Source organism: Mugil cephalus, chromosome 9, assembly GCF_022458985.1.
Source record: "Mugil cephalus isolate CIBA_MC_2020 chromosome 9, CIBA_Mcephalus_1.1, whole genome shotgun sequence".
Taxonomy (NCBI): Eukaryota; Metazoa; Chordata; class Actinopteri; order Mugiliformes; family Mugilidae; genus Mugil; species Mugil cephalus.
This window is the reverse complement of record NC_061778.1, coordinates 13,797,845-13,807,153: the sequence shown is the minus strand read 5'-3', so window position 1 is coordinate 13,807,153 and position 9,309 is coordinate 13,797,845. Positions and strand designations below refer to the sequence as shown.

General features: G+C 41.8%; 1 protein-coding gene across 2 annotated transcripts; it reads left to right on the top strand.

Annotated features, from left to right (window-relative positions):
- Positions 1-2,130: 2,130 nt before the first annotated feature.
- c1qtnf5 (C1q and TNF related 5) lies at positions 2,131-8,573 on the top strand. 2 transcript variants are annotated; one of them, XM_047595093.1, is made up of 3 exons: positions 2,131-2,760; positions 5,948-6,127; positions 6,207-8,573. In XM_047595093.1, exons 1-3 carry the CDS (start codon positions 2,424-2,426, stop codon positions 6,725-6,727), a joined length of 1,038 nt encoding a protein of 345 aa, XP_047451049.1. In that variant the 5' UTR covers positions 2,131-2,423; the 3' UTR covers positions 6,728-8,573. The 2 variants fall into 2 exon arrangements, with proteins under 2 accessions (XP_047451049.1, XP_047451050.1); XM_047595094.1 differs by having other exon boundaries at positions 2,610-2,760; positions 5,883-6,127.
- The last annotated feature ends 736 nt before the right edge of the window (positions 8,574-9,309 follow it).

Genomic DNA, 9,309 nt, shown 5'->3' with positions numbered 1-9,309 from the left:
CACGCAGCAACATTCGGTACAAGCTGGAAACATCCAGTCAAAGGCTGGCTGGGGCCAACGTGAAGGGTGTTACAGAAGTCCAGTCTTGAACTGATGAAGATCCTGCCGACTGAGAAAAGGCTTCTCTTTGGCCAAGAGACGCAGCTGAAAAAAGCTTCTTCTAACAACAGAACTAATTGTAGAGCCCATTGTTCCAATGTTACCCCAAGATTTTTTACATGTGGTTTTAAAAAATGGAGCCAGAGTACAAGAGTTTGTTGTGAAAACATTCGACATAGGTGACGCGCCAAACAAAATACATTCGGTTTTACTGTCATTCGAGTGCAGAAAGTAATTGGTCCAATACAATCCGGTAAGTGCAGTATTTTCGTTGGGACTCATGGTCAAATATATCTGCGGATCGTCAGCATAAAAATGAAAAGACAGACTGTGATTTTTTTTTCATAACTGATCCCAATGAAAAGAGAATAGGGCCGAGGATTGATCCCTGTGGCACCCCACACAAAGAGGGACGCATAATAAGAGCAGAGGTCACCAATCATCACAGAGAAGCTCCTGTTTGCCAGGTCTGACCTAAACCATTGGAGAGCGGTGCCACAGATGCCGACTGTGAGTACTTGGAACAAAGAGACAACGCCAGCTCAGAGGAATTTTTAAACCTTAAAACTGAAAACTGAGCCTTTCCCACTAAATGTTGTGGGAAGCTGGAGTATGTCTTTTAAGGAGCACATCATCTGTGTTTGTAGTTTGCGAGTTTGAACTGCGAGAGTGCGACGGCTTCTAAGAGTCAGACCCCAACCAAAAACTGCCTTTCCATTTAATTAATCCAATCACTCTTTAGCTATAACTTCACCACCACCCGCTGGAAATTAAATCAAATTGTTGGGCTGCCAAATGGCCCAAATTAACAGTAAATCCCTCTGTGCAGCAGTTTATGGATTCTTACAGGAAATTAGAGCAGCAGACCCAGAATGTGCTGATTCTGGTTCAGCTAATTAAATACATGTCTTAACTTGGGTTACAGCTCGCTGCCTCCACAGGATCCTGCTGGAAGCACTCTTCACAACAGCCGTGTGACTCAAATTCAAAGGAAAGCTGCTGACCCTCCTCGCACCCTCCCCTCTCCCATAAAACCAGCATTTCAGTGTAAAAGCATTAAGCAGGCCCATGTGTTCAGTCGCTTTGTTCTTGATTCGCAGCAAAATGCTTCAACCCTAGAGTGTATGCCCACAAGCACTTATGTAACTTTAATGACTTCAGTTTGCGACGGTTTGTAACATATCATCTCAATTAATTGTGAGGAAATTATTTACAATGTGCTCACATGTTTACAGCAGTGGTCAGAAAAGCTTTCACTTTTACTTACCTAAAGACAAACAATTACATATAATAGCGCGTCTACTGTGCCTCTCTCCGCACCAAACTGCAATTGAGATGCAGACACAGTGTAACTTTAAATGGTTAGAGAAACGTCCATCCTGTTCTCCAGACTTAGCAGCCCACTGCTCCTAGTGTACACACAGCTTTGTGGAAAAAAAAAAAATGAGTGAGTGAAATGAGTTAAATGCAGAGATAGATTTTTTTCCCATGAGAAAACAATGGGAAATAAAAAGTACAAATGAGTCAGAATATTAACATTTGTAGATTTGTAATCAATGCTTGTTCCAGTGTATTGGAAACGTCTTTTAGCCACCGCTAAATCTCCAAATCTCCCCGCAGTCTGTCCGTCCAAAAGGTAACACACAACTGACATTACCAGAATCCACAAGAGACAACCTGAAGGTGGGGATGGATGAAAGGTCAGAGAGTCATCAGGGTTCATCCATCCACAGTCATTCAAACAGTTGTTGAGATATTTCAGACTTATCTATTGAAACAACAGGCCAACATTAATAAGGGGGAAAAAAATAAACATTGCTGTGCTCATGGTTGAACCAAACCTCCTCATCATCCAAGAATTCGCCCCAGTGCACTCCTGATTTCACACCGTCTCCAGTTTTGGCACAGGCCCGGTCGCTGCTGCGCGATAAGAGCGAAAACTTGTTTTCATTGGCTTATGAGCTGCACCATGTAAGCTTGCCAGGAAGATATTAAGACCTCCGCCTTTATCAACTTGACGCTACCACTGAAGGATTACAGGGAAAAGCGGATTATTCTCAGCGTCTTGCTCGAGTGGAAGGCTGATATTAGGAGATGATATCTGGGTCGAGCAATTTACTTCATCTCGGAGGCAGATAATGAAGATCACAGAGGAGAGAAACTGATGTGATGGCCCCTTTTTAAAGTCAGTTTATATTTTTATTTGTCTCTCTTCACCGTGTTCAGCCGCACCGAAGACATTAGAGGTGACATTGGACTGTTTTGACTACAGCCCTCTGAAATCTCTGCGGTTACATCTTGGATAGTTTCCCCTCTCTTATGCAATGACCCAAACATTCCTCCATCTTTCACCCTGCCCTTCTAAATTCTCAACCCCCCTCCTCCGAATCTCTTCCTTCTCACCGATTTCATTTCAGTTCTATTCCTCCTTTATTTGTGCTGGAGCAACATCACATATTTTCCTCTGTGTCCTCCGCCCAAGGCCCCTCCTCTCCCACCCACCCCACTTTCTAATTGGGTTTCATTACGATTTCCTTTCATTTTTTTTTTTTTTTTTTTTCTCCCCAGTCAGACTTTCTGGTCGGGAGGAACAGCTTTCGGTGGTTTCTCTTCGATGCACACAAACATCAGCGGCTACCAAAGACTCCACAACATCATCCGGTAAGTTGTTTTTTTTTTTTTCTTTTTTTCTTGTCTTGAACTAAACATTTTGAATGAAAACATGAAAGCTGTCTATCAGAGTTTGAGGACAGAACTACTTGCATCCGAATGACCACAATAAAAGCCTTGCATTTAAAACTTAGGTAAAAGTACAAACACATGTAGTTAAAATGTAGTTAAAGTGGCAAAACTACACATTATACAGCAAAATGCAACATAGTTTGTGTGGTATTATGAGTTACAGTGCTGGATTATCATTATCATTATTATCATTATTATAAGAAATGCAATTAATATTGTGCAAAATGCATGATGTTGTTTAGCTCATTTTACATTTTTCTTTATATAACCATAAGCTAAAAAAAAAAAAAAAACCCTGACAATGTAGCAGAAAACAAATAGAAGCACGTGTAGCTCAAATCTTAAGTACGTGTATATGTATTTGGTTACAGTATTTCCAGATGAGGACACATTAAAATGCATATGGTTAAAACAAATGGGCAGCTGAGTTACAGTAAATGTTCATCATGTCCTCACGCTGCAGCTGGTCTAGAGGCAACCTGCCAAACTTTTTCCCTAAGTTTGTCTTTCCAGAGAAGTCAGATCATTGAACTCCGTCTAAATGTTCATCTTAACCACCCAGCTGGTAAAACTGGAGTTTGACTGAGAATCAAAGCTCAAGTTTCCATCGGCGATTTGGATTAAGCTTTCCCCACGGCCCCTAGAAGCAGCTTTTTAAACTGAGAACATTTGGACTTTGGGAGGTAATAAAAGGTAATAAATTCGCTCTCCAAATGCATTACAGCCTTCATAAACCGAGTCAAAATAGCGTGAGCTTCCACCGAAACCTTGTAGCCTGGCTTTTTTTTTCTTTCATGCTTTTATTGAAAACATTCATGTTTGTAATCATCCGAGGGCTACTGAGGAGTGGTGGCACACAGCTGCTCAGACTCTGCAGAATTTGTCCTCTTGTCTGCTCTCCCTTTCTCCCAGGAATGCTGACATGCAACTCTTTATCCCTCCCTCATTTTCTCTCACCGTTCCTCTCTTTCCCCTCTGTTTTCCTTCTTGGTGCAGCTGTTGTGGATGTGAGCCCTCGATTCCAGTCAGAAGACCTGCTGACAGATAACAAAATAACAAAACTTTTTTTTGTCATTACTGTCGCACACCACAGACAGCAGGATCTCATTACTAGACGTTAAACAGCTGTAAACGCTCCCTCCTGCCCAGTTCACAAGTTTAGCGGCCCTTTGACGCCTGTCCTCCCCTCAGACGGACGTCCCGTCGGGGCGACAGCCTCTTGCATCGTGGCCTTCACTGTCTGTACCTGAATGCATCAAGAAAAGAAAGAAAAGTTACGATACAAATATAATAAGAATTATTTAAATTTATACAGAGCAGAAACTTAGAAATTTACAGCTTGATACATCTCTGGCTGCACATGAGGGTCAACTGAGGCCTGGGATTATTATTAATTTATGGTCAGACACAGACAGGAAGAAGAGACAGACACACACACAAAGAGAAAGAAAATCTGACTTTTCAGTCTGTGAGTAGCTTTTGAGTAGAAACATCTGTTCAGAAATCAGAGTATCAACACTATGAGCAGATAAGAATGGGTCAAATTGCAGTAGTTTTTGAGTTTAGCATAGTTGACTTTTTCTTTGGCTGTTTTCAGGCCTAAAACCAACATGGCCGCCTATAACCATTCACCACCTTCCATTTTTATGGAAAAAATTCGACATAGAAATAGAAAGATTCTTCTAAATGTTACATGTACAATTGAGTAAATTAAAACTGAAAGTTATTTATAAATATATTGAACACTGTTGGCTAAATCCACACTTGACTCACACACTACTTTATGTTAAATAACTAAGAAACCCGAGAAAAGAAGTACCTTGGGTCAGATCCTGTGGTTTGGATTTAATGTAATGTGTTTGTAATGGGTAACTTAGCTGAAAGCTGTTTCTCGGACTCAGATAAAATTTGTTATTTTCCATATAATATTTTATATAATGCCAAAAATCTGTTAGTGATTATCTCAACTTAACAAAAAGAAAACAAAACTAAATTAGAAGGTGGTTGTTGATAAATTCAGAGGGTTATTTAGTTGACATTTTAGAGATATCTAGTCATGTTTTTTATTAATAAGTGATTCTGAATTTTGAAAAGACATGATTATAATGAACATAAAAAAACATTAGGTCTTTTACATTTAATAAAAATGTATGCAAGATACAGCGATCCCATGGACTTTAAAAGTCCCTCAATTATATATTGACCCAAGTATTTCTTTCTCATCGTTTTTGTCTTGAATGTTTTATCAAATTAATTTTTAATTACCATACGTGACAGATGTGATGCTGTAATGTAATGCTGAGCTGTGCAGCGGGCTGTAATGTCAGACTATTTAAAGTTATTTTCTGCAGATGCATCGATTCCTCCTTGAAACAGAGCAGTGCTTTTCTTAGTCGCTCGACTATATTGAGAAAACCGAATCTCCTGCCGGGGCTGTAAACTGCACCTGCATCAACACAAAGAACAAAATCTCCATTTAGGAATGATTTAAAAAAATCACTTTCAGAAGCTTTTAACTTAGTCCTTCCTGAAATGACAAAAGGCCACGTCCTCTGAAGCGATGCTGCCCGTGTTACAGTTTTGGCAGAAGTTCATACATTACTAAATGTCAGCCTGTTTCACTCCCACATTGTTTCATAACACTGGCCAGTGACTAAGACTAACTCACGATGGAGACATAGCGCAGCAATGTGAGCAGCTCGCCATCCCGCAGGTTTGCCTCAGAGAGCAGCGCCGGACGAAGTGGAAACTTTAATAATCCTGTGTAATAGTATGCTTGAAAAGAAACACTAAATATTTACCATTTCAGTGTTTACATGTGCCACAATTTCAAATAGTTATATGTGCCCTCCCGCCTTCTGTTGGCCTCAAACTGCTTTATTTACATTTAAACTGGGGTCTGTGGTGATTTTTGTTTGTTTAGCTGTATCTATTGTCCAGTATCCAGTCCGCAGTCCAAACACAGGCTTGTTTGTGAACCGTAAGGCTTCCACATGTTTTTCCTTCGTATCGTTAAACTCTTTCCGTTTGTGTGTTCTCAGAAGTGACACTGCAATGACCTCACTCAGACTGTTACCCTTGTTTCACTCCTTCCTCGTCCTTCAAGTCCATCTGTCCGCCCAGCTAGAAGACAACAAGATCCCTCCCAGTCTGTGCACTGGTCAGCCCGGCATCCCCGGCTCTCCTGGAGTCCACGGCAGCCCCGGTCAGCCGGGGAGAGATGGGAGGGACGGACGGGATGCCGCTCCGGGGGAGAAAGGAGAGAAGGGGGACAGAGGAGACCAAGGTACTCGGTTGTGTTTGTTTTAGTGTGCGATGAATGTACGGGCTGGATGCTCATGTTGCGTGTTCCTCTTCCTCACCAGGCGAAACAGGAGCGCGAGGTCTGACTGGAGACAGAGGCGACCCTGGAGCGAAGGGGGAGAGGGGTCAGCCAGGAGAGTGTGCAGTGGCACCCAAATCAGCCTTCAGCGCCAAGCTGTCTCAGGGCCTCACCTTACCCCTCAACGTGGGAGACGCAGTCTGCTTCGACAATGCCATGATCAACGAGCAGGGCGACTACAACACGGAGACGGGACGCTTCACCTGCAAGGTGCCTGGAGTCTACTACTTCTCCGTCCACGCCACCGTCTACCGCGCCAGCCTGCAGTTCGACATAATGAAGAACGGCCACGCGGTGGCGTCTTACTTTCAGTTTTACGGCAACTGGCCCAAGCCTGCATCCCTGTCAGGCGGCACCCTGCTCCACCTCGTCCCTGGCGACCAGGTGTGGGTCCAGATGGCCCTCTCCGAGTACAACGGATTTTACTCCAGCACCAAGACAGACAGCACCTTCACCGGCTTCCTGGTGTACTCAGACTGGAAAAACTCCGCAGTGTTTGCATGAAATGTGCTTATGAACAAAACAAAGCCAGAGGCAACTGATTGAAATGAACCTTTTTTGTTTATTCTACTTTGTAATTGAGACATTCTGGATAGAGGCGAGTCAATGGGCCGCAACTTTGCACAGCTGTATTTCAGTATTACATTAAAAAAAAACACACACACAAAAAAAAAAAACAGACAATGTTACTAGAATAGCACACAGTGTACTGGTGAAGTGTGAGGTACATTCACTCTCTGTTTATTCTGTGTCTGTTCTTCACTTGCAGCCTTTAAGCTGTTGTGACGGTTCATTCTTGTAACAGATGTTGTGACAGTGGCTGACCAGCCTGCACCAGGCCGCAAATTCAAACAGCTTTCATATTTTGTAGTTGTTTCCTATCAGTGTCTAAACAGGCTAACATGAGCTAACATTTACACTTTAACCCTCAGGCAACCAGAGAGACATTTTTGTCCATTTGGGCAAAGTTTTCCTCTTCATTTGGCTGCCATTTTGGCTGTGTTAGTGCATATGGCACATTTTTTTGTGATCGCTGCACAAATCTTGAAATTCAGGGGGAAAAAAAAAAGTCTAAAATGTCCAAAAACTGCTATAAAAGCGGATTCATGTTTTTTTATGCATAAATCTCTTAAACTGCTTTGCAAAGTTTTTATAAAACTACCACAGATTCAGTCATTTTGAGGACCCTTTAAATGCCACTTTGATTACTTGACGTCACTGTTGTTTTTACAAGAGAGAAAAAAAACAAAAGCTATTTTCCATAAAACTAATGTTGTGTGGCTGGGGCAGTTTTTCTGATCAGTCTTGGGTATGACCAAGATTATCTAAAATATTGACTTGATTGGATTATTATTTTTTTGTAGCATCAGATTTATAATTGACTACCCTCTTGTAACCCATTGACTTCCATTATAATTACATTTATTGATCTCTCAGCCATGGCACAATAAAGTCATTCACTCTGGAATATTAGGGTTATATATGAGAAAAATGTCCAAATTTGTCCCCACAGATGGATGGCATATGTTTGGAAATCAGGTTGAATGAGAATCAGTTTGGTCACTTTCACTCCTTTAACTTCAAACAGGGCTGTCGAGCCACTTCCTGGTGACATGGATCATAGGATCAGATCCTTCACTTCATTTCACTTCACGTCCAAAAGTACCAATAAAACACTAAAGTAAAAATACTCATCGGGCTTCTATTCAAAGTACAAGTACAGGGAGTCATGAGAAAAATATGTAGTAAAAGTCCTTCAGTAAAAAGTGTCATATTATGACATGAATCAATGCAAGATCCAGAGCCAGTTTCCTTTTTTTTAGACACAAATTTAATCTGCCCCCTCTGCAGGTGAATGTGGACTATCACTCTTTCCTCGTCTCTTCCATTTTCCCATGCTTTTCAAAATAAATCCATTGATTTTCGATTGATATTTCACCACTTCCTCTGAGCCAATCATTCTCTCGTCATTCTCTCGTTGTGCTTTGTCACTCACTTCGAGTCACTGTCACTCCATCTGCATCCCTCCTCTTCTCCATCTCCACCCCTCTGTCCCCATAAAGTCTTAATCATTGGTCTCCGCCCGCTTACTTCATGTGCCATATGTCTTATCACCAGAGCTTTTGCTACATTAATGAATTTTTCTCTTTACTTCCAGGTGAATCTCAGTGAAAAAAACTATGTTGCACTGTGCTTTATGAGCAGCGTGTGTGTAACGCTTTAACCTTAAAAGTTAAATAAACGTATTGGCGGGAGACTGCTGCGTTTCACTGTATTAGCGTGGAGCCGTAAAAGGCTGTAAGAGCTGCATGCGACTGAAATATAAATAAATGCAATTTGTTACTTTCCAGCTCTGCCTCACTGATTAACTTTCATGTGGCGCTTTCGTTAATACAATCCAACACCCAGTCTTCTGGTTTTAATTCCTAAAGATAGAGAACTACCAAAGCGAAAACCAAAATGAATAATGGCTGGAAAACTGGATTCACTTTGTTTACTTCTTCCTAATGATTCCACCAAACGCTGTGAGTACCTTCACAGACTCAGACACAGACACTGGGAGCGGGTTGATATGAGTCAGACGTCGCCCTCTTCCCGTCAGCAATCATGGGTTTGTATCATTGTCCAAGTTTACTGAGAAGAGCCTGCCCCTCCGTTTTTTTGATATTTTTCTCGGGGCATAATTGTTTTTGTAGGAGACTTAAACCATGACAAGACCAGAATTAATGAGAGGCCTGTCGTATATAAACCTTAGACAAGAGGAAATGTTATTTTCCCCTTTCTCCATGAGACACATAATTGAGTTTGAAATGTATCCATATAAGTATTCCCTCCGGGGCAGAACGAGAAATGCAAGGAGTTAATCACTGTTCCCTTGGCTTCAATCAGTTATTTCCATTAGGCCTGTAAATCACTCTGTAAGTGTTTGTAGCCGATGGCCAAGCAGACGGTGACATCACTCCCTGAAAGACACAGCGGGCTGGTGCCTGAACGAGAGCACGGTAAGAGTTTGACATTTGGATTAAAACGAGGCTGCAAATGGGGCGTGAGGACGGTAAGACGACTGAGCTCAGATGAGCTCAGGT

Coding starts and splice junctions, on each gene's coding strand:
- c1qtnf5 (XM_047595093.1), top strand. CDS start 2,424: ATGACCCAAACATTCCTCCATCTTTCACCCTGCCCTTCTAAATTCTCA. Junction 2,761..5,947: donor AGACTCCACAACATCATCCG/GTAAGTTGTTTT, acceptor TCGTCCTTCAAG/TCCATCTGTCCGCCCAGCTA. Junction 6,128..6,206: donor GGGGGACAGAGGAGACCAAG/GTACTCGGTTGT, acceptor CTTCCTCACCAG/GCGAAACAGGAGCGCGAGGT.